The 24700-nt window shown below is 40.2% G+C and overlaps 2 protein-coding genes across 2 annotated transcripts; one reads left to right on the top strand and one right to left on the bottom strand.

The window, feature by feature from the left end:
- Positions 1-4079: 4079 nt before the first annotated feature.
- On the top strand, positions 4080-12709 carry zgc:171971 (uncharacterized protein LOC569690 homolog). The gene is made up of 8 exons (XM_051417170.1): positions 4080-5008; positions 6849-6895; positions 6993-7147; positions 7235-7359; positions 7927-8026; positions 8211-8497; positions 9347-9499; positions 10299-12709. The coding sequence occupies exons 1-8, from the start codon at positions 4811-4813 to the stop codon at positions 10437-10439; spliced, it is 1206 nt and encodes a 401-aa protein (XP_051273130.1). The 5' UTR covers positions 4080-4810; the 3' UTR covers positions 10440-12709.
- Positions 12710-14891: 2182 nt separating this feature from the next.
- On the bottom strand, positions 14892-23855 carry tfam (transcription factor A, mitochondrial). Its single transcript, XM_051417177.1, has 7 exons — positions 23599-23855; positions 22148-22290; positions 21723-21793; positions 21363-21512; positions 21100-21195; positions 15833-15889; positions 14892-15716 (listed from the first exon to the last, which is right to left on the bottom strand). Exons 1-7 carry the CDS (start codon positions 23682-23684, stop codon positions 15531-15533), a joined length of 789 nt encoding a protein of 262 aa, XP_051273137.1. The 5' UTR covers positions 23685-23855; the 3' UTR covers positions 14892-15530.
- Between the last annotated feature and the right edge of the window lie 845 nt (positions 23856-24700).

Below are 24700 nucleotides of genomic sequence, written 5' to 3'. Positions count from 1 at the left end.
CCTCAGACAACCCCACTTCAAAAAACATGAACTAATCCACTAAATAGTTCCTTGTAAAATTGTGAATCTGTTACAGTTACATGTTATGGTATTGAAGGGCGGCTGTGGCTCAGAGGAAAGAGCGGGTCATCCACTAATCGGAAGGTCGTTGGTTCGCTCCTCCTGCCACATATCGAAGTATCCTTGAGCAAGATTCTGAACCCTGAATTTCTGGTGATGCTGTGCATTGGTGTGTGAATGTGTATGAATGCGTTACTTTCCGTTCGATGGACTTTGCCATTGCTGAGTGAACATGTGTGAAAGGGTGAATGTGGCACGTTGTGTAAAAGTGCTTTGAGAGGTCGGAAGGCTAGAAAGGCGGTGTACAGGTGTGGTAGATGAATGTTTTGGAGGGGTAGTAAATGTATACAGTTTCGTTAGGGGGTTGTGTTTTATGGTAGGAGATGACCAGTCAGCAGTTGGTCACAGTCATAGGGTCAGCTCACAGGACCATTTGTGGGAGAGACCTCAAATCCATATGTGGACATTAGTACTATAAAGTGGACAACATTAGCTTTTTATGTTCACTGCAATGCACATTGCTTATATTTAGTATTAGTGTAAAATGTATCTCTTATTTTTTTTTTATCTCTTTTTATGTCTTTGTGTCAGAGTCATAGTGCACCAAAGGTGGCTAGAGGTACACAGGGAGATGTTTAAGGGGGCACCGAGAGAGTAACAAAGGCTGATAGAGACAGATTGGGCATGTAGGTACAATGCTTGCAAGACAGTGAGGGACAGACTGCCAGCCATCATATGTCTACTCAAAGACAGCAAGAGGTCTGTAAGCCCAGATCTATCTAAAATTTGTTGGTCTCCATGTAACATTCACCAATGTTTTTGGTGGGATAAAATGTATATATATATTTTACAGTCCCCACAACTCATTTTGGGCACAGCTGTTACCCTTGTTGAGTCTCTTGTTGACACACTGAACAGTTATCGAGATGGCTCTGTCTTTAGTAATATTTGGGACAATACTGTGACCCTTGCCGAGCAATGTAATATTGGTGCTGCAACCCCAGGCCTTGAGGTCACACCAAGCTCTACGCTTGAAGGGTATTATTTCTACTCCAATAGTTAAAAGACAAGTCAGCACAGAAAAGGAGTTATTTAATTCAGACAGGTTAATTCATTCAATTGTTGATGTGCTTCTCTCTGAGGTGAACAGAGGATTTTCTCAAGAAAATTGTGCCATAATGCAAGGGATACAAGCCAGTCCCACATTTTGTGAGAAAAATGTAGTGTTTCCATTTGCCTCACAATACAATTGTAGCACTGATGATCTAGAATATTAAATCCCTCAGCTTAAACATGTTCTTGATAGGAAGCAAACTAGTGGCTTGAAACACCAACCAGTTTAATAGACCTCACAGTCTTCCCTGAGTCATATAAAGAGGTGTTCAGTGAGATCTTTAAGCTTTGCAAAATTGCACTTGCATTACCTATGAGCACTGCAGTACTGTGCTAAAGTTAATCAAGACTGCTGTGAGAAATACAATGAGTGATGAGCAATTGGCAAGTTTGGGGCTGTTAAGTGTAGAGTCAAGAAGGGCTCAAACGCTTCTGTGTCCTTGTATAGCAAATTAACAGAAAAAATACATTGATTTATTAATACATTCGAAGTATTTTCCCATGCCATTGCTGTCAACACCTATCTGAACAGACCATTGTTATATTACAGATTGGGGTGTAGCCAGAAGTGTACTATCTTTAAAACTTTAATGGACAAGGAGCAGGTTTCTGCCCTGTGTATTTACACTGCCTAATGTGGTTTTCATTTTCTTTCAAGATGTTCAATTACTTACTCTAAACTCCTTGAAAATGGTCCTCTTCCTTCTCTCCAAGGCCGTGGATAGCTACGTCGCTGTGTACATTTCTTCGTATTGGGCTATTTTAAAAAAAGGAAAAAGTATCAAAAGAAACTAACTAACCAAATATAATCTGAATTGGTAACGGTCAACAAGGATTAGCCTAATAATTTCCATACCTCGAGAAGCATGTCTTTTATATGTCTGACTGTCACTCCTGTAGCTCCTGTCCTTGATGAGTCTACATCTATCATTTTTTATATGCATGGTCAAATCTGGCCATTTTCTCTGGAATTCTTTCTGTAGACCACACAAACAGAAGAATTCAGAATTTTGCTCCAAGTAGTCGCTCTGCATAGGGGCAACTTGGAAACAAAGATCAGGCAATAAGATGGGCCAGTCAATGTCACAACCTCAGACACAATTCTGGTGGACTCAAATGCAAGACTCAGGGACTGACAAAGATGTACAAAAGGAGTATTTATTGTCCAAAAAGCGCTCTCAAGGAGGGAAAAAAAACGAAGAAACAAAAGGCGCTCACAAGGAGGATAAAAAGTGCAAAACAAAAACTCACGGGGAGATCAAAAACTTCACACAAACCTTAATCAAAACTCAATCCAAAAACTCAACTCTGGCTGGAACTATGACAATACTTTTAACAAACTGAACAAGACTAACAGACAAAGACAAAGGGAGACAAGGACTAGGTATACCAGGTGTAAGTGAAAACAGGTGAAAACAATCAAGGGCGGGGCAGACAATTAAAAAGGAGGGAAAATCACACAAAGGGAGGAAGTCAGGGTCTGAAATGTGATGGAAAAGGTGAGTACAAAATAAAACAGGAAGGACTAAACATGAACATGCCTAAAATTAACACACTTGACGAGACACAACAGTCAAGTACCCTGCTAAAGCATTACATTTTATCCAGTTTAATAAATACAAACAACAATGCAGTTTACATCTAAACACATAAGAAGTATCATGCTATTCCTCTACCTGGCTCATATAAAAAGCTCTCTCAAGCTGAGCCAATTTGACCAATAAAACTTTATCATTCTTATCCACTGCTATGCTGCACTGAAGGGTAGAATGGCTAAACTGCACTGCTAATTATGATTAGCCTTAACTATGTTTATTAGTACAACATATACCATTAACTGTATTAACAGATGTAGCCTAACCTTCAGTCACAAATCCACTGCTGGTCAAATCAAAAATGTCCTTTGTATATCATATTCACTCAGCCTACAGGTCCTTAACTGTCTGAATTTGCCAAGGCATGTGATAGGTAGGTGGGCAGGGGAGGGGACTTGAAATGCTGAACTCAAGGTGGAAAAATTAAGCTAATTCAAGCTTATTTTATTAAGTTATTACAACTTGACTTTTGTTTTGAACCAATTAACACATAAATGTTCGTTCAAATTACGTACAATATTAAGTTGACGTAGTTACCGACATTATTAGATCAACACAACTCAAAACATTTTTTGCAACTTAAAAGGTTGATCTAAATCAATATATTAGAATTCAGAAGTCAGATTAGTTAGAATTACATATTAATATGGGGTTTATGGAGATTGAGTCACTTCTGTAGCCAGCCTTGAGTGGCCGTTGGAGGAACTGCAGTTGTCAGCACTAACATGTTGGCTTCATTTGACAATCACAGAGGTTGCCGTTTTTATATTTTTATATATATACAGTATATATTTTTTAATAATATAATATTTAAAAGCATCCAATGCAGTAATATGCAAGTCTAAGTAATCTGACTTCAAAATCTCTATGATTTGATTTCTTAAATAACCACAACCTGAAAAATCAATGTAGGCTATGTCTTTTACATAGGTTGTAGAGTAGTAGTGCATCTATAACAATGTATAATATAAATTCGTGGGTTTTGTAAAATCTTACTAATTCCACACACTTTCTGAAATAGCACTTTAAAAAAAAAAAGTCTGCAAAGTAACTAGTAGCCTAACTCATTAATGTAGTGGTGTAAACAGCAGACTATTGTGGACTATAGTGGAGCTTCAGTAGGCCTACAAAGGAGCATAGAGTAATCGAAATATTCAAGTACTTTACAACTACTTAAGTACAATGCTTGAGTAAAAGTACTGAGATCAGTTCCACCAAAGTCTTTGTAAGTGCAAGAGCTGAACATTTCTTCCACCGCCTCGTCACGAGACACACACACACACACACACACACACACACACACCAGACAAACGCCGCCATCTTGTGGCTCCACCTGTGTAGTACGGTGTAGAAGAACAATAGCAGCGTAGTAGGAAGGAAATAAACTGGACTAATACAACAGGCGCCCAAACGGAGCTGCTGGAGAAAATGTCACTGTTTGGAGGTCTTTAACATTTTTACTCAGTACTGTTTGTTTTCTACAACCACCGCCAGGAATCTCCGCTGTGTTACGACAAGACGATTTGTCAAAGATGATGTTTTTTAGTTTGCAGCCTTCAGGAAGGACACCGTGCAATGCAACAACACCGTATATAACGAATAACATGTGATATAACGGATTGGAGCATTTCTGTCTTCTTGAGTGTACAGTTTTGCATTTTGGCGCAGTCTATTTGATATAGCGAGTGGGAACAAAATGGAGGGTAATAAGCTGCTGTTAAGTTGCGCTTAGACTTATCTAACCCTTATCTTAGCTTAGACTGCGTGTACACCGCGGTTTCCAACCTGAATGAGCTATTTGCAGGATATATTTGCTGGGCAGAAAGAAAGAGAAACGCGCTTTGGAGGGCAGGGACAGTGACAAGAGCCGTGTAAGGAATACAGACACGTTACCATTGTAACGGCTTTACGTTACTTCCTACAAAATCCCAGACTGTAACGTTGTCCGGTATGTGCACAATACAAATTGTTTGTTCTGCCATAAGAAACACGTAGAGCTACTTGCAAAGTAAAATAGTATAAGGGTAACCTGATATCACACAATGACCGACTCCGGAGATACAGCCAGTGTTCCCGGCTGCTCCGGCCTCAGCAGCGGGGCGGGGCTGAGTTTCACCGCGGGCAGTGGACTCCCACCAGGCCGCCTCAGGACTAGTCTGTCCTCCCCCACTGCACCTGGAAGACTGACGTCCCTCAGAACCAGGGATCTGACACTGGGGGGAGCCCTCAAAAAACCAAAGGTAATGAATGACACAACTACATAAGATTCAAGCATGAAACATTTCCAGTATTATATATTAGTTAAGGACAGTTTTGAACTGGTTCACTGTATATTGTAAACGTTACTTTGAACAACCCCAGTAATATATTTGTTGTTACAACAAACTCAACATAACTCACATATCACCATATACTGACATATTAGGGGCATTTTACACACAAAACAATACATTGCAACACTTAAGTGTCAAGGAATAATAACAATAAACTTTGTTTCTAAAGCACAATTCATGCATGAATGCAATACAAAGTGCTTACATAATAGTAATAAAACACTGAAGACAAATAAGGCCATAATAGTTTTATTCTTTCTTACTGGATTTAGAAAATAATGTATAACTTTCTCCACTGTGAGAAAACACCTTCCCTTCCTTCACAGGGAGGTCAGGGGTCAGCTCCAGGGTCTCAGTAAAAAACTCTTATTTGGTGTCTTCCTTAATTAGGGATGCACTGATTAAGAAATCCTGGATTAGGATACCGATGTTTAAAATAACAATTTGGCCTATAGTCAGTGTTCTTTGTTGTTATTTATTTGCACTTTTGTGCCTATTGATCTACAAAGATAAGTATCTCTGCCTTGTTGCAGCTCAGTCTATTTTAGGGCATCACACTTTGTTAAAAACATCATATTGCAATTGCTTTGGCAGATATTGCGATTAGGGATTCATAAATAGGGTGGGAATCATTTGAAATTGATGTGACGAAGCACTTTGTAACCTTGTTTAGACAAGTGGTATGCAATTAAACTTTGCAAAGGGGTGTTTGTAACAAACAAACAAACATGATTGTAGACCAGCGCATCTCTTCAGCACTACAGTACTTAATTATTAATGCTGTTTGTCACACACGTTACCTTTATCAAAAAAAATGCACCTCTTGCAATTTGACTTTGCCATAATGCAATTTAAATAATATTTCAATTAATTGTGCAGCTCAGTTCTATTTTTCTAATGATCCAAGATGTGAGACACAGAGTAGAACAGCCACTCACTGTCTGTCAAGTCAGTCAAAGTCAAAGTCAGCTTTAATGTCAATTTCTTCACATGCACCAGACAAACAAAGGAATCGAGAGGAAGTTTCTCACTCTCCCACGGTGAAACAGATAAAGTGCACAGGCACAACAGACAAGACATTTCCTAATACTTAAAGTAAACATTCAATTTCACAACAGATAAGACATTTACTAATGCTAAAAAGATAGACAATAAACAATAAAATATACACTATAGGAGTCTAAGTCTGTGCTGCTGCATTGAGCACATCAGTAAGTGGTTGCATGCGGTTTGTGCTAGTGATGGAAAATGGAGATCATTTCTCCAATATCCAACTTGGAAATAACCAACACAACATTTAGCCAGTGCAAAACTGATGCAACACAACAAATAAACATCGGTCACTGGTATACAGTAGGTGAATGCCATCTTATTTCCTCATAGATACCAATGTTGGGCACATAAATCAGTGCAACCCTAGCGTTAATGAAGGGGCTAATAGGACATTTGTTGCTGCTTATTTTACTGCTCATCAGTATCATCACTAGCAAAATAAAGATTAGAGTCCTGAAATATTGAGTTTGGCAACTAGAAAAGAATTTATAGCATATTAAATATATCAGTGTATTTGTAGGGTTGGAATGGTATGAGATTTGTACGGTCTATAACTGTCTTAGATAATATTATGGTTTCACACTATATAAGGTATACGCTATTACACAATTATTATTAAATTACCGCTTACGAATAAATACTTGGTATTAACATTATTTTGTATTTATCTCCGTTCTCTTTTTCTTCCCCAAAGAAAACCTTTGAGCCAAATGTCCATGCTGTGAGGAAAAGCAAAGATGAGTGAGTAACCACACATAAAGTTTTAAGCATTGCATATAACGTGCTGTCAGTATGTCATTCTTAGTGATTATGAACATTCTGGCCGATTCTGCCCCAGATTAAAGGAAGAGGTCCGCGTGGCTCCAAAAAAGGAGAGGAGAGAGAGGGATGAGAGGAGGAGAGAGAACAGAGGGAGGAGGAGAGAGAGGCCTCAGACCATCCAGTCACACTCTATCTTTGAACAGGGTCCTGCTGACACCGTACGCAAAACAGGTTCACAACCTCTATTTTCTAGTGGAATTTAAGCACGCACACTACAGATGCATTACGGGTGCACAATCAACCCGCCTCTATGTTCAGGCTGGCGTGGTGCTACAGACCTGCATGACTCCACCAGCTCTCCTGTGTGTAAACTGCTGAAGAAAGAGAGGAAAGAGTCAGAGGAGGATGAAGATGAGATACTCTGTAAACTACAGAGGGATGATGTGAGTACTTCCTGGAAGTCCCCTCCAGTCAGAGACCAGTGTGCTGTTTGAATGCTGTCTGTGCAGAGTTTGACTCTAGAAGGATGTTTTCACATTCTTCTGCTGAAAGTGGAAAGTTTCTCTGTGCTCATTAAACATCTGACTTTAAGGGGCAGGGCCTACCATTTCACCGAGACACACCCCCTTTTGGTCGGAATTTCAGCCGTCCAGCTCGTTACGTCGCTTTCTTTATGTTACGTCTGTTATGTGTGATATGCAACAATCTTGATGTTGGGAAGGCGTACAAGGAAATGTATTAAAGCAAAAGTAAGAAGCCTCTTTTGAAAACGCAAGAAGTAGGAAGTACAAATATTCGCGTAAAAATATTGGGGATAAAAGTAAAAAGTTGTCTGAAAAATAAATTCTCAAGTTAAGTAACTTTAAAAAACTACTCTGCTACAGTAACAAAGTCTTTGTACTTTGTTACCCCCCCCCAGTGAGTCTTTAATTAATATTATTATTCATAATAATAATAATCACCCTCATCTCATCATTGTTCACTACCAGTGTTATATGTTACACCCACAGTTCATAGACGATCCAGGTCTGAGGAATGATGCCAAGCTGAAACCCATCCAGCTGCCCCTGAGTCAGTCCAGCAAGAGTCAAACACTGACAGCCACCACATGTGAGAAAACTACCTCTGACTGCTTCTACTGCTACTGCCTCACCAATAACTGTCACGTTACATGCCACTTGGAGGAGCTCATTTCATTCACAACACTCTTGCCAAGATTGTAATCATTTAGGCTGTGCTTGTTCTTATTAACAAATCTGAGCTTGACACAGACTGTCCCTTGTCAAACTGGCAGGTCCAGAGAACCCTCCTCTGTTCAGACCCCCATCCTGTGAAGCTCAGAGTAGAGCAGGCTACAGCAGGACAGAAATACCCAAACAAAAGCAGCCATCCCTGGTTGAAGTGCTGCAGGATCTGAGCCTGTCTGGCAGAGAGGAGCTCTTCTTCATGCAGTTACCGGACTGTATGCCGTGCAGAACGTCTGGACAGAAGGTCGAGCCTTCTCTTGGATCTGCAGCAGAGAAAGCTGCCAAGAAGGAGGGCAAGCCTGAGGACAAGAGGCCTCCACATCTACAACCACAAGTGAGTAAACAGAACAAAAACTAAAACTAGCGATGTTGCCATGTCTGGAGTTGCTTTTCAGTACAATGTGTGGTGTTCTCCATCTATTCCATACATATACATACAAACATACGCTATGGATTGCAGCGTGTTTCAAGGTATCCAGAGTAGCAGCCAGTCCAAGCCTTTTTGTGTCCTTTATGTAATTAACTATTTGATATATATAGTAGAGTCATGTTGTCACACTCCCTCTGCCTGTGTTGTTATCAAAGCCTCAATTAACTCTGAATTAAGTTAATTTTTTTAACAAACCAGTTAGTGGTTGTTGCTGGTTTTGTCCATGGAGTCTGGTCAAGCTTAGTGCTCAATGTTTTGTTCTGATATGCTGGTGCTTTAGTGCAACATCTAGTGGCAAGTGAATTTTGTTTAAGTACATTACATCCAGGTTTGTGCATTCAATGGCTCTCCTTTGTTACCAGCTCTCTGAAGAAGCCATTTCAACTGTTATTTGTGAATTCCTGAACTATGCATCAGTGGTACCGCTTCATGCAGGACAGCTGAGGCTTCTGCTGCCATCTCAATACACTGAAGGATGTAATTTTGTTTGTGGTACATGGCACTAAATTGCAATATGCTGCTGGATTCCCAGCTGTACTCCTCTTACTGCACATCTCCTCTCACCAAAATACCCAGCTGGTACAGGAAAGGTCAAACCTGAAAGCACCAAACCTCAATGTACCAGACCAGAACCCTGTATACCCAGAGATGTTTCTACATGTTCCACTAGGGAAACAACATTTTACTATCAACATTTTTGGCCTTTCCACTCCACTTAAGACACTAACAGATTGTGTACGTGTGCCTCTCCAGGAGACTGTGGTGATGGAGGGCTGCCCTATGCTGTCCCAGTTCCCAGAAGGATTTCTAGGAAAACTGCAGATCAGGAAGTCAGGAAAGGTGGAGCTGAAGCTGGGTGACGTCGTCATGGACGTCTCTGAGGGAGCTGCATTCTCCTTCCTGCAGGTACTGAGAGTGTGTGTGTGTGTGTGTGTACACACATGTACTGTATGTGACATATTAAGCTGTCACTTACTATGAGCAGATGTGTAAATCACAGCACACTCGTGTTTCTCTTAACATTTGAACTCAAACAGGTCACTTGTGTTCAGTTCAGGTGCTAACATACAGAGTATGTGGGAGATAATGCAAGATTAATTACCCAAAATTAGATAGGAAATAACACCGAATATATAATACACACCCCAAAACCCAACTAAACAATAATACAAATACTTATACTTAAACTATTCTATAATTTCCCTCCTTCCTTGCAGTCCTTACAGAAGAGTGATCACTATATGCTTATATATTAAATATGTAATAATATGAATAAGCATTGCAGAGTGATAACTATAAGGAGTCAGATTTTGTGCCTCAACCACCAAATGCACTCTGGGTAACGGGAAGTGGACGTAAGGTCAAAAGTTGAGTGCATGCTGCACCCACTGACCAAATCAGATCAACAGATAATGATATGTTTTTGAATCTAAAAATAAAGAAATTAAACAATATAAATAAGCCACAGATATTTCTTGCTTGGGGGGTGCTGTGGTAATCCTAGAGGTAGTTACAGCACCCCCAAGCCCCTCCCTGGCGCTGCCTATGGTAATAAGTATAACTATGGTAATCTACTAAACTTTTTGTATTCCTCTTCGAAACTGCGTCATTTAACTATTGAAAACACCACTGTTAAGTCAATATGCAATGAGAACAACAAAGCCACCATTAATACAGAATCCATCTGTCCTTCCTCCCTCTGCAGCAACTGGTGTCTGTGCACCTGTCTGACGGTCGGACTGGAGACATGATGGTGTTGGGAAACGTCCACCACAAACTGGTCTTGTCTCCTGACTTCCAGGCTCTGCTAAGACAGGCGGCACCACAGCAGCAACAAGGGCCCTGATATCCCATCTACTGCAAACTCAACAGAGCCCAGTGTTGAATTCTGTAGGAATCCTGCTCTGATGGGAGTTGTTTAGTTTCCACCGTTCTCCTACCTCTGCTTTGAGGCTTAAAGGCAGCTACGTCTGCAGCTTTCCCTCAGTAGCCTTTTTTTCCTGTGATGGCAGGATCTGAAGGATTTTGTCTTTCTCTGTGGTATGAAGACAATGCCAGAGGAGACATGTTTTTTTCTTTTTGGAAAGGTGGTATCAGACTCAACCTACTGATCCACAAGGACGATACTGTATGTTGTTACCTGAGCACTGATTTGCAGATGGATGACTTCACTCTTACACCAGCACAGCAGCAAGCATGATCGTGAGCTTGCGACTGTCTGAAGGTCATTGGCTACATGCTGAGTTAGTAGGCGCCCAGAGAAAGATAAATGAGTACATTCACATCTGACACCAGAGAAAGAGGATACCCACCCACAGCCACTTGTTATCAGAGACTTTGGGCCAGCAAAGCCACTGAGTGACTGCATTTTGTACGTAAAAGGGACAATTTACCCCAAAATACTCTTACCTTTAGTGCCATTTCTCCATCTAGATGGTTTTGGTGTGAGTTTTGGAAGTCTACCTTCTCTCCAATGTAATGGAACCAGATGGCACTCTGCTTCTTGTTAGCAGTTTCATGTTGGAACTATTGTCTTTCTTCATATCACTGTGCCGAAGGCTGAGCTGTAACGTTAGCTAGCGCAAATATGTGTGCTACCTTCTGCGCATTGATGCAGTTGCTGAGTCTTGTTTGGTAGAAAGAAAATAGGTCATACGTGAAACTGCTCACAACAAGGTCTGTGGATTATCTTGAGGAACTGGGTCATGATTTCTGGAACGAGACATTGCTGTTGAGGTTGCATTTTTAAGCTTTGAGCATTGGAGAGAAGGTTGACATCTCCAAAACTCAGCAACTTACACCAAAACAACAAATGGATTAATAGCTCTACTGGTAGGAGGACAATACTGTCCCTTGAAGACAATGAGAGTCTCACCATGTGTGTAATATTTGGTGTTCAGTAGACTAAAAGATGCAAATTCAAATCCCTGGACTGCTCAACCACTTACTGCACTGATGTACAGTTTGGACCTTTTGTAGCATTTAGCACACTTTATTGTAGCATTTTAAATATTGTTTTTAGATGTTTGTTTGTGATGTGAATTGTTTGGGTTTTTTGCTGCATCATTTCATTTTTTTACAATTTAACATAATCTGTAAATCCAGATGTTGCTGACCTACAGTTGTTTAACTCAAGACTTTCATCTATTGCCAAAGTCTTTTCATTAGAGTTTCTGGAAGCCCCTTCAGATAATGTTTTTGGACAATTTCAGTCAGGCTTCCAGAACAGTTACAGCACAGAAACCAGATGTTAGGGACTCCAGCCGTGGCATGGTATATAAAGATTAAAGCTAGTCATGGCTCCAGATCAACTCTATGTCCATGCTGTGCGCAGCCTCAAGTCTTCAGACACAAACCTGTTGGATCGTCCCGTGTCTAGAACAGTGGTTCCCAACCTGGGGGTCAGGCCACCAGGGGTCACCATAGCTTCACGTGGGGCTGCAAGGATTGTTGTTGTTGATTTGTGTTTAAATTATAGATAATGCTAATTCTCAGCATTTTGTTCATTTCTGCGAAGAAAAACAAAACATTTTTTTATAGTTTAGAGTATTACAGACCTGAACACAAGCTGTATTCACAGAGCCTCCACTCTCTGATAAACAGCCTCATCCTGCAGTAGAAAAGTATGCAGTCAAAACAACCAAAGAGCTAATAGAACAATGAGAAGAAAACAGTCAAAAAGAAGCCTATTAAGTCTGTATGAAAAAAAGTCTCTGATCAATATTCACTTGAAATAATATGCTCAAAATGTACATTTACACAACCTTCCTGCAGTTACTGTGTTCACTGTTTGTGTATTAGTTCTCTACCGTGTATCGAAAAAAGGGTGCGAGCCACTGCTCTAGACTGTAGACCAGAGCGAGCCGTGGCTCTGGAATGACCTGCTTTAATGATGCCAGGGTTGCCTTATCAACTTTAAATCACTTCTTCAAACTCATCCTGATAATATTTGACCTTTTATGCTAATATCTTATGTTTTATACTCTGTACACTGTAGGTTGTACTGTTTTTTGTAATGCATTCTTTGTTTCTGAATCTTTGTTTTGATGTGTAAAGCACTTTTTAAAATTGGTTTTGAGAGAGGCTGTACAAATAAACTTGTTATTCTACAGTAAATTTATTGAGTGTGGTCAGTATATGCTGTTGTCACTGTTGACTGTAAATCATGGTGCAACAGATGTAGATTTCCACCCACATGCTTGGTGTTAAAGCTGCAGTAGGTAACTTTTGTAATAATGACTTTTTGTCATATTTGCTGAAATGTTCAGTTTCCTGACAGTAGTACATGAGACAGATACTATACAAACATTTAATCATTGCCTCCAAAAGGTTGTGATGTAAATTCAACTAATCCCTGTGCATTCTGCGAGACCTGATCTGACATTATGCAACACTGTCAACTGCAACTTCAATGCAGATTTCACTAGAATAACTTGCCTTTCACATAAAGAAAATATTAGTAGGCAATATGGGTTTTTCAATGACTGATGCTGATATTTAGAGAGCAGGATGACCAATGGATGGTATGTTATGCTGATATCAAAATAAAACAAAGTGATGTATAATTCCATTATTCCATACACATTATTATCTAATATACATGGTTATTTTAGCCAGTGACTGATGGAATTTTAACTACTTAATCAAACTGAGAAATACATTGGGTTATGCTGTAGATTTCAGAATGTGACGTATTTAAGGGAGAGCGAGTATGGAATAGACGTCATTTAACTGACTGAAATAAAATATATAATAGTTCAGTCAAACTGCACAAAACCATACCCCAACAGCATTTAACAATTAAATAAGCATCACCAAAAAACTGCAAAAACTAATATTGTGTGTTTGTGTGTTCCAGTCTCAAGTTTCTAAAAGTCCGTCTAGTTTTCCTTTAAGTGAAAACCCACTTGGCAATAAACCTGATTCTGATTCACTGTTATTTTTAAAAAGCACAAATTAAAACCGAAAACAACTAGTTTTTTAGGCACCATAAAGGCTATTTTGTAGAAATACAAATGTTTATTGAGTACACAAAAACAAAGAAAACAAGCCATCTGATACGGTAGCACTAAATGCATCCTACAAGCAAAAACTGTCAATACTGAAAATAAGTTCTTCATAATTAACAGAAGTATGAGTATTAAATCTGGATTTTAGGATTATTAACTGACATTTCTTTAAACATAATGTGAGGTTGTTTATGTGACAGTGGTTCATGACCGACATCATATAGTGGGGTCAGGACAGCTGGGTGGGGAGTTTTATGCCATCACAGCAATCATTTGGATGGACACATTTTTGTTTTTTTGACAGAACAAAATATAAAGCCTGACTGGAATGATGTATACTTTGGAACTTCTGGTGTTTAAAAAATAAATATCAGTTTATGTTACTTATGCCATAAGAGAGAAACAGTGGGATTTCACAGTTTAAGGTTGCAACTGTACAAGCTTATGCTACACTAACAGCAATGAAACTAAGAATTCAGTCAGGTTGCATTCATTGGACAATGTGATCTTTAGAGGAAGTGCTTTCTGTAACTTGGCAAACAATGGCACTTTCCTGTTGACTCTGCAAGGGATAAGGCTGCTGTTATTCTACATTATTTTCAACAAGACCCACAAAAAGTGATAGGAGAAATTAACCTTTTAAAAAAGGGGGGGGTGTTGCTGTTCACATATACCAGCCCAACCCAGAGAAAGGTACCTGAATTGGGTTTTAAGCCAGGTGAAAGAAAATCCTCATATTCCATCAGGATGAACTGCCAGATAAATACAGACCCAAAGACAAGACTTGTATTAGAGCTTAATTACTCTTTTGTGCAAATTAGGTAATGTCTCATTAAATATGTGGAACCATTTTCAGGCCCAACACATTGAGACAGAACTTTTGCTTGCTTTATTGTGATCAATAACTGAATAGCCAGTAATGATCAGAGGCTTTTGTCAAATATTGTTTTAAAGTTCTTTTAGGTTGGAAAACACAATTAAAAAATAAATAACATAAAGCCTCAGGCCATTACCGTCGACCTCATCAAAGAATCGGTATGTAATATTTAGTAGTTGTACTGATTATGAATCCACAGATTTTTGGTTTTAAGGGTAAGCAATACGTCATTTTGAGAAAATGTTTACTGAATATTCATTCATATTCATTTATTCAATATTGAATTTTCAAGTCTGGCGGTTTTTTTTGCATCAATAGTGATTTGGATATGTTAATTTACTACTTCCCTGGTTAATTCCCAATTATTGTGGAACTTCTAGACAAAAGTGTATCAATCTTGGTACAGGGCTGGTTAAATTCAAGCACTTTAAGGACCTCTTTATTGTTCAGTAATTCCAAGCACTTTCAAGTACTTTCGCCAACTCTGATTTCAAATTGAGAGCTGATTTTAAAGATTTACATCTTTAGTAGGAACAAATGGGCCTGGGGCTGAGAGCCACAGACAGTAAGGAAGTCAGAGAGATGGGCTAACACATTGTTGTTTGGGGTCTTCTCATGGATTTGTTGACAAGACAAATAGAGAATTACAACAGAACGTATTCTTTACATGATGAAACACCAAAAATAAAAAAAACACCAAAAATAGAAAAGTGGTTGTTTTGGAGACGGCATTAGTAACCTGCCCTCAAGTACACTGTTGTTACACTCAGGGCTTCTGAAACAATGCAGACAGTATCTGTACCTCCTATAATCACTTGAACACCTCATATCTCATCAAGTAACTCACTTTCTTATCCTGGAACAACCACACTCTACCTCATCAAGTTTATATGGTGTCATTTTCACTGTAAAATCATCTGTCTGAATGACAGAAAAGCTTTGCGCTGTTGGACCTAAGAAGCATTTATGACAACTGGGAACTTGTTAAAGTTAGTGGCCCGGAATCAGGATGTCTGTCTAAAGTTGTCATGAACACTTTTCCCTCAGTAGATTATATTTTCACATTTTTGCTCCTTTCTGTCGTCTTCCTGGACGTCTCTGACTTTGTGATGGCAGCGGCCTTCCTCACTGTTTTCCGGATCAGATCTGATCGTCCAATCTCCAGCATGTGGTCCTCCCACAACTTCATCTCGTTCTCGTAGCGAATGTGGTCGTCCTGGGACAGCTGTAAATAGACCTGAGACAGGGAACAAAGAGGAGCTCTGGATTATGAACACTAAAGGTCTTCTGCACAATGATATGAAAGCCTTATAACTACAAGAATGAATCAAATGTAATGATTGTGTGGCCAACCTCTTTTTCATGACTGGGCATGTTCTTCCAGTTCTCCATCAGTGACCCCATCTTTTCCTGAAGAAACATTAGCAAAAAAGTATCAATGAATATGGTACGGTATAAGGCCATGGACACTCATATGTATCATATCATATGTATCCCAGTTACATGTCATGTTACCCATAAACTGTTTAAAAGTGGAAAACAGAGGGGTGCTGCTGAGCAAGCATGGAGTAGGACGTGTGTCTGTGTAGCTCTGCAGGAAACTACGTTTAAACTACTATTTTCAGAGGCAACCTCTTTAAACAGCAATATAAACAAAGACATTTTTGCTTTGTGTAACTGCTAGACGTGCTTGCGAGTTCGACCAAACCTGGGAAAACACGACAAACAACCATATCTGCGTCGAAGTGTTCTCCGCCGAGTCCAGGGTCGGCGGGAGAGGGCTCTCCAGCTATGCCTCTCGATTTTGAACGACCTAGTTGGTGCAATGAAAAGGAGGTTCAGTCTGTGCACGAAAGCGAACTTGGATTCCTCTAGTCGGAAGTCTCTGAAATCAGGTTTGTAGGAATTCAAAAACACAACTAACTCAGAATTAGCCGAGCTACGCAGCACGCTAGCTAGCGCAGAGCACAGTCTGTCCACATGCAGTGACGATGTCACAACACTACAACGCAATGTGGGGCACTTGACGGAGCTGACTGAAACCCTTCAAAACAAATGTGAAGATTAAGAAGGGAGATCGCGGAGAAATAATGTAAGGATTGTTGGAATTCCTGAATCTCCTAGCAGTTGTTCCACTTCAGAGATTTCAGCTTTTGCTTTTGCTCAAAGATGCGTTCAACTTGGAAAAAGCACCCGTGGTTGACAGATCGCACCGATCATTACAGCCGCAGCTGCACAAGGAGGGCAACCGGCCAGGACTGTCATAGTCTTCACTACTACAAGGATTGCAATGATATCCTGCGCCTGGCAAAAACCAAACAGAAGATCCAAGTTGACGGCATGACCATCTCTATCTACCCGGATTTCACTGCGCGAGTGGCCAAAGCGTGAACGGAATTCAACGAAGTCAGGCGGATGCTGAAGGACGTCCCAGGAGTTAGGTTTGGACTTCTTTTTACAAGGACTGCCAAAGCCACATTAGTCATTTGTGAGGACTGTCAATTTATTTATTTTATTATTATTTTTCTCTTTTCCTCACTGTTTTGTATTATACCTGATCATAATATAAGTTATTAAGACAACAAGGACTGCCAAAGCCACAATAGTCATTTGTGTGGGCTGTTAAGGTGATATTTTATTGTATTTTATTATTATTATTATTATTATTATTCTCCTCACTGGTTTGCATTATGTTTGGACCTGGTTTGCAATTGAACCTTTGGCCATAGCTCTCAGAGCTGACAATAGAGTGTCTGGAATTGTTAGGGGGAGCTTTACCCACAAGGTTTCACTTTACGCTGATGACCTTCTTCTGTATCTTTCTAACCCTACAGATTCCTTACCTTATATCACCCATCCACTGGACGATGTTAAAAGGATATCTGGCTACAAGCTGAATCTTTCCAAAAGCGTTTTTCCTATTAACAGTTAAGCACAGAATCTTAATTTTAATGCTTACCCATTTAGACTGGACAGAGAATCCATTACCTACCTTGGTATTGTGGTCACACGCTCTTACAAGAATTTATACGAGGCCAACTTTAAAAAGCTCCTTGAAAATATGAAACTCAATCTGAATTGGTGGTCTACCTTGCCAATCATTCACATATTTCATTATTTATTTGGAACAAATCTGTCCCAAGAGCAAGAAGGGCTATTTTAGAGATGCCTAAATCAGCTGGTGGACTTGCACTTCCCAACTTCATGTTATACTACTGGGCAGCCAATCTCTCCAAATTGCCCTATTGGATTACATCATTCAGAACAGGGCAAAGCCCTACTTCGGATGCCATGGAAACTGAAATATGTCCCTCTTTTTCACCATTACCTAGCCTTTGTACTTCCTTTTCTAAGAAATCTAACTATTCTTCTTCAAATCCTGTGACAAAACACTCTCTCAGAATATAGTGTCAATTCAGGAAACGCTTTAACCGTACTCATACAAGTGGCTTTTTGCCCCTGACTAATGATATTTTTCCTGCTGCACAATCCGACCCAGCTTTTCGTTCTTGGTATGATAATGGCAGTGTTTTTTAAAGATTTATTTGTAGGCAGCACCTTCATTTCATTTGAGACTTTGCATAAGGATTTTACATTACCTCAGGTTCACTTCTTCAGGTACTTACAGGCCTGTAGTTTTGCTAGAGAACACTACCCATTCCCACACCTACCTGATTATGATTTGCTTGACAGAATATTGGGGCGTGATCCAATCCTTAAGGGCAACATTTCTTTTATATACAACATCATTCTCAATTTCAGTATGCCTTCATCAGAGAAGACTAGATGTGCTTGGGAACAGGACCTTGGCGTCCAACTCTCACCACAGACCTGGGAAGGTAGCCTAGATTTCATCCACACTTCCTCTTTGTGCCTTAGACACAATCTGATGCAATTTAAGATCATACACAGGCTTCACTTCTCTAGGGATGGATTGGCTGCCATCTATCCAAACACCGACCCTCATTGTTTGCGATGTCATCAAGGCATAGCTACTACTGGGCACATGTTCTGGTCCTGCCCAGCACTGAAAAATTTCTGGATCCAGATATTTGAGGCTTTTACACATATATGTGGCAGGCCCATCTCACCAGACCCTATCACCGCTGTCTTCGGTGTTACAGCTGGGGAGGTTCAGATTTCTACCCAAGCACGTGCTATTGCATTTGCTTCACTTTTAGCTAGGAGACTTATTCTACGACAATGGAAGTCTGCTAATCCCCCATCTTTCCTTTGCTGGGTAAAAGAAGTCCTTGCTTTTCTACCCCTAGAAAAACTTAGATACTCTAGGGGTAAATCCTCTAACAGATTTCACAACACCTGGAGTCCTTTCTTACAATTCACAGACAATCTGCCCTTCTCTTGATCCTCGACTGCACGCGTGACAGCCGGTCTGGTGGGAAGCTGGGTGCAGTACAATTACATTATGTATGAACAGTCACTCACTAACAAAACTTATAGGGTGTCTTTTAGTATGTTAAATTTAGCCTTAAAGGTGGCAGACTTTTTTTTTTTTTAATTTCCTTTCTCTTTAACCGTGTATGTGTGTGTATTATGTGTACCCTTGGGTGGGTGGGTGGGGTCGGGGCTGTTTGTATAATTGTACTGTGAAAACTTTGAAAAATAAAGTTTCAAAACAAAACAAAAAAGAGTGGGAAACAGCAAGAGATTGGCACAGAAGTAGCAAAACTCTGCACACTTCTGAATTGCAAAGAGGACCGCCTTTGCCAGCAATTACAGACTGTGGCGTTCGCCACGGCCTAATTTGTCCCACCAGTTTCATAATAAACCCAAAATATTTTACACATCTCTCTAGCATTGTCTTTTGCACCATTGCCTCATCAAAGTAGTAAATATCTGTAATCAATTAACTACGCTCTCTGGTGTAGAAATAGTGGATATTTTACAAGCACGGACAAGCAACAGTGAACAGTAGCGAACATATCAGCTAGGGCCAATGTCATTTGGTACCACGTTGTTTTCGGTCATTTTGATTAACAACGAGCAAACTGGTGTGTTAACTCCTGTTTATTGTTGCTTTACCTGGTCTGTGCTTGTAAAATATACACCACATCTGCACCAGAGAACACCTGGAGGGTTAGAGCAGGGTGAGATGGTCCACTGATCAAAGTGTGAAAGATGTTTTATTTTGAAAAATTCTCGCCAAGCCCGCTCTCCATAATATGTGGCGACAGCTAGCAAGCTAGCAAACGAGGCAATGAAGCCCTCAAAACTGCTTCGGCACATGGAGACCAAGCACCCTGCATTAAAAGACAAGCCTTTGGACCTTTTTGAAAGAAAAAAACGTGAACAAGAAGGACAGAAGCAAGTACTGATGGCCACCACATCAACAAATGTGAGTGCACTGAGAGCATCATTCTTAGTGGCTAAAAATATTGCTGAGGCGAGAAACCTTTTACTATTGGTGAAGAATTGATCCTGCCCACCGCTAAGGACATTTGCCGTGAACTTCTAAGAGAGGCCGCAGTTAAGAAGATAGCACAGGTTCCTCTTTCAGCTACAACCCTCACTAGGTAAATTGAGGAAATAGCAGGGGACATTGAGACACAATTGTTGGAGAGGATTAATAAATCACTGTGGTACGCAATCCAGGTTAACGAGTCTACTGATATTGACAACGGACGGCGAGTGAACAGAGGGATATTTGACATGTTTCAAACATTAGCAGGGATTTTGGAAGAGACTGAGCCTGAAACGCTATTCTCCCAGCTGTCTTTGCTTTTAAAAGAGTTTGAGCGGTACTTCCCAACCACAGAAGACCCACTAACTGCGAAAGAACGGATCCCGCAATCCATTTGTGAACAAACCAGAGAATCGAGCCCGTCCATGCCAGAAGATCAACTACTGGAGAGTGAAAATGACGGTGGCCTTAAAACTATGTTTGAGACAACTCTGCCAGTGTTCTGGATTAAAATCAAGGCAGAATATCCTGAGATTGCCACAAAAGCACTGAAAACCCTGCTTCCCTTGCCAACATCCTATCTTTGTGAAGCGGGGTTTTCTGCAGTGACAGTGACCAAAACACACTTCGGGTGTCATTGTCTCCCATTACCCCTAGAGGGGACCGTTGCCCAGAATTCAATTCAGAGCCATACTGTGACTTTTCACTGGAAGAGCAGTCCATGTATCAATTACTACCAGTGAGTAAGGATGTCAGTGAGTCGCGATACCGGAAATATACAAGTTCATACCAATACCAGTGAAATTCCACAATACTTGATACCAATTGAATACGGCGGTAAAAATGTTATTTTTCAAGTTTTTGTGCCCCAATCTCTATTTTATATTGAGTATCAGATCAAAATATATATTTAATAGGCAATTATATTGCCTATTAACTAAATATTTTGTACTAAATAACAATGTAATAAATAATAACAAAAGGCTATTGTATGCGTATAAGCTGCACTTTCAGGTCTGGAAGAATTGCATCATTGAACCTTCAGTACTGTAGATAAATGAGGATGGTCACGTTTTCAGAATTTTGGTATGGACTTGGTAGCAAAGTATCGGTTTTTGTGACAGCCCAACCAGTGAGTGTGTCATACTTCATTATGTCAAACAATTTGAACCGTCCCATTAAATGTTGTGTTGGTTACCGTTGTGGTGGTTCCTCTGCCGTCCTCGAAGTGTTCTGACATGTAAATGTTGACTGCAGAGCGAGTACGTTTGGGATGCCCCAGGCGGCCTTTCTCCTGGAACGAACACACACACACACACTTCATATACTATGCAGTTGAAACACACTTCAATTGACGTCATACTTGGTATGAATAGTACGTCAGTATGTCATTTCAAACACCCTGTCTCTTGACAAAAGAGCAGCCCGGCACTGCTCCCCAGCTACTCCCATCTCTCTTACCAACTTTTTGCGTCGGGCAGCAATCTTGGCACTTTTCTCCATTTTCTCCAGGGTTAGTTTCTGGCGCATCTCTGGGGTACTCTCGGCCCAGTAGCGCTCTAGCTCTACCTTAAACAGCGACATGTCCCGCACATAGGCTTCCATAAACGGCTGAAAGGGAGAGGGAGATCAACAAAAACTTTTTGGTCACAACAAACGACATGAAGAGACTGTGCTGTGAATGTGTTTTACACTTAAACACTATCAGAGAGATAATTTGCCACTCACTGCCTTACCCTTCAATGTATGCTGTACAGGCACAATTAAAAAACGTCAATAAAAAGCAGCTTAGAATGTTCAACAAGTAAAGCACTGAAATACCTCTTTCTGTTCTGGGCTCATTACTCTCCATTGCTGGGCGATCTTACTGAGGATATCAGTTGATTTCATTTCTGAAAGCAAATAAAATCACATTGCTTATGTTTAAGTACTACAAGTTGTTATTGCCATATCAGTGCAGCAGGTTGGTAAAATCAATAATTAATTGAAAAATTAACCAATTTTACTTTAAAGCTGCCTTCGCTCGGTGGGTTGAGCTGGCTACCCATGTACTGAGGCTGAGTCTTTGCTGCACTGGCCCAGGGTTTGAATCCGACCTGCGACCCTTGGATGTGTGTCATCCCCTCTCTCTGCCCCCCTTTCCTGTCTACCTTCAGCTGTCACTATCAATAAAAAAAAGGGCAATAAAAGCCTCCCCCCCAAAAAAAAGCTGCCTTCTACAGACATATGAAGTGTTGCAGGTTTACCTGGGTTTTGTCTGGTCAGGATTGGCCGCTGTTGCTGTACATATCTTATGAATACATTCAGAGGTTTTTTTGGAGGGTCACCAGCCTGGGAGGTCAGACATCTCACTGGGTTGATGTATGTAGCTGGGAGGACACTGGTACACCTACACACACACACACACACACACACACACACACACACACACACACACACACACACACACACACACACACAATGATTGGCCAATGTATATTAAAGAAAAAGTACCTACTTTGATACACAAGTCGTCATTTCAGTCTTTTTCAAGCCACAATTGTGAAGTTGTTCCTTTTCTTTGTCATATAGCATTGAGTGATTCTGAGTATTTCTGAGTTTTCAGAGGGTCAAACAGAACATCACATATGAAGACATCTTCTTGGACTCAGGAAAGTTGTGGTGGACATTTTTTACTATTTCATGGACTTCACAAGATTAACTGATAGGGCTGAAAATAGAGCTGCAAGTAACAATTATGTTCATCATAAATTAACCAGATGATCATATTCTCTGTAACTGATTAGCTATTTGGTCCAGAAAATTGTGAAAAATGTTGATCACTGTTCCTCAAAGCCGAAAGAGACGTCCTCAAATGTCTTGTTTTGTCCACAACCCAAAGATATTCAGTTTACTGTTTTTTGTGCAATAGAACATCTTAGAAATCTCTTAATACTTAAGTATTTTATGTCAGTTCATAGTCTTAATAATACTACTATTTTAGGCCTGGTAAAAGCTGTGTACATATCTTTAGATTTAAGTTCCGTTTTTACTACATTGCAGTTGCACAATAAAAACTGTTTACATTGTGCACACGCTGGCAGTAAAATGTTTCTAATTCAATGTATACCTGGCAGTCGAATAAGCCACTATAAACATGTCTAATGATATACCGTGAGAGCGGCGGGATCTTAAAAAATATGCCCAGCACGAGGTTTCACTCTCTCCCCTTTGACCTCCTCAACAATATAGACAGATAGGGAATCAAACTACAAGAGGCTAAACCACTGACAGTACAGAGCTACACACTGCTGTACCTGCCATGACCACGTGGGCATTACTTTGAATGTAATGAGTCAAGTTTGGGAATGGCTTAAAAGAGCGTCTTCACACTGACACACAAACACACACTGCATTTCCTTTCCCCCAACCGTTGAGGCCTGACACTGCATTACACTCCCAGGGAAAAGTCTGGTTAGTGAATAACACATTAGTTGAGGGTCACAAAGTCATTTCATTCACTTATTAACGACTCAGATATCCTAATGCTAACTAACGCTAGCCTATCCAAACAGCATTCTCTTTTCAGTCACCTAATTTATCTTGAGACAAATACGTGCCGACCTCCAGTATACAGACGAGAGCATGCTAAAGATAGCGTGCTAACTCGGCTCTGCCACAACCAATAAGCACAGTAAAGGAAGTTCCGGTAAGCTACCTTGCCAGAGTACTTGTGCAGGACAAGACTTTGAAGGACTTAGCCAGCCAGCTAACACAAACTGGCATTAAGCTGAACGTCGCCATGTCGCTGTCAGTGAACGCTGGAGGCCGTTATATAGCAGTGTGACGGCAGAGAAACGTCTTGTTGTTGTTGATGTTGTTATATTTTTCACTGCAGCCGAGTGTCTCGTGCTCCTGCCAACAGAGACACGCTACGAAAGGCGCCTCGGAAGAGCTGCTGCTGCTGCTCTTCTTCTTCTGCTTCTGCTTCTTCTTGTTTGGTTTTCTGGCGGGCTACAAACCAACGTTAAAGGTGTATGCTGCCACCTACTGTATCGGAGTGTGTAAAAAACATGACTATATTGGAAGTCTATTCAGTTTATTGACCTGTTTCATTTAAGTATTTGATTCAAATCTGTCTTTTTCATAATGTAACGTTATAGTGTAGCGTTTAACCTTGTATGACCTAGACTGATTCTTTTCTGCTTTTACTTCTTACTTCTTACTCTCACTGATGTTTGAATTGTATAATAGTCCCTACCCTTGATGTCATTATTCCATGTATTTTGCCAAGTTTCCCTAGATCTCTTCCGGTGGATTGTGGGAAATATGCCTTTACTACTTTTGTTTTATTAACTTTATTATTAACTTAAAAATATCAGAAAAACTCACCTCTGATGCTATATTTACAGGAAATAATAATAAAAAAGACTAAATACAAATCCACACCAATCGCTTGTTTTACACAAACTCTGCTCACTGTTTGTGTTCATTGTTCACTTTATCAGATATATAATATGAAATATCCATAAAATATTTCATTGCGTCAGTTTACTGAATGCTAGAAAAGGGTCCCTTATTTAAAAGTGCTGTCAATGATTAGAGCCCCTACATTGGGCCAATGCAATCTGTAGCCAGCAGGGGGCGCCATTGCCATGTTTGTTATATTCTACAGTTCTGTTGGTGTACGCTTACAGAACATAGTTAAGTAGTTTTACAGCTGAGAAACTGCTTATAGCTTATAATTCCAGCAATCTAATTATCTTTTGTTTTAGTCAATTTGGTCAAATTAGTCATCATAACAAACATGAGGAGGCGTA

Source organism: Dicentrarchus labrax, unplaced genomic scaffold (assembly GCF_905237075.1).
Source record: "Dicentrarchus labrax unplaced genomic scaffold, dlabrax2021, whole genome shotgun sequence".
In the NCBI taxonomy this organism is placed as follows: Eukaryota; Metazoa; Chordata; class Actinopteri; family Moronidae; genus Dicentrarchus; species Dicentrarchus labrax.
The sequence above is the reverse complement of the archived record's forward strand: the minus strand, read 5'-3'. Positions and strand labels throughout refer to the sequence as shown.

What these genes read in the sequence shown, in the direction of transcription:
- zgc:171971 (XM_051417170.1), top strand. Translation starts at nt 4,811, where the DNA reads ATGACCGACTCCGGAGATACAGCCAGTGTTCCCGGCTGCTCCGGCCTC. An exon ending in GTGAGGAAAAGCAAAGATGA is followed by an intron (nt 6,896 to 6,992) that starts GTGAGTAACCAC and finishes ATTCTGCCCCAG; the next exon opens with ATTAAAGGAAGAGGTCCGCG. An exon ending in TGACACCGTACGCAAAACAG is followed by an intron (nt 7,148 to 7,234) that starts GTTCACAACCTC and finishes CTCTATGTTCAG; the next exon opens with GCTGGCGTGGTGCTACAGAC.
- tfam (XM_051417177.1), bottom strand. Translation starts at nt 23,684, where the DNA reads ATGGCGACGTTCAGCTTAATGCCAGTTTGTGTTAGCTGGCTGGCTAAG. An exon ending in TGCACAAGTACTCTGGCAAG is followed by an intron (nt 22,291 to 23,598) that starts GTAGCTTACCGG and finishes GTGTGTGTGTAG; the next exon opens with GTGTACCAGTGTCCTCCCAG. An exon ending in TGAGCCCAGAACAGAAAGAG is followed by an intron (nt 21,513 to 21,722) that starts GTATTTCAGTGC and finishes TCTCCCTTTCAG; the next exon opens with CCGTTTATGGAAGCCTATGT.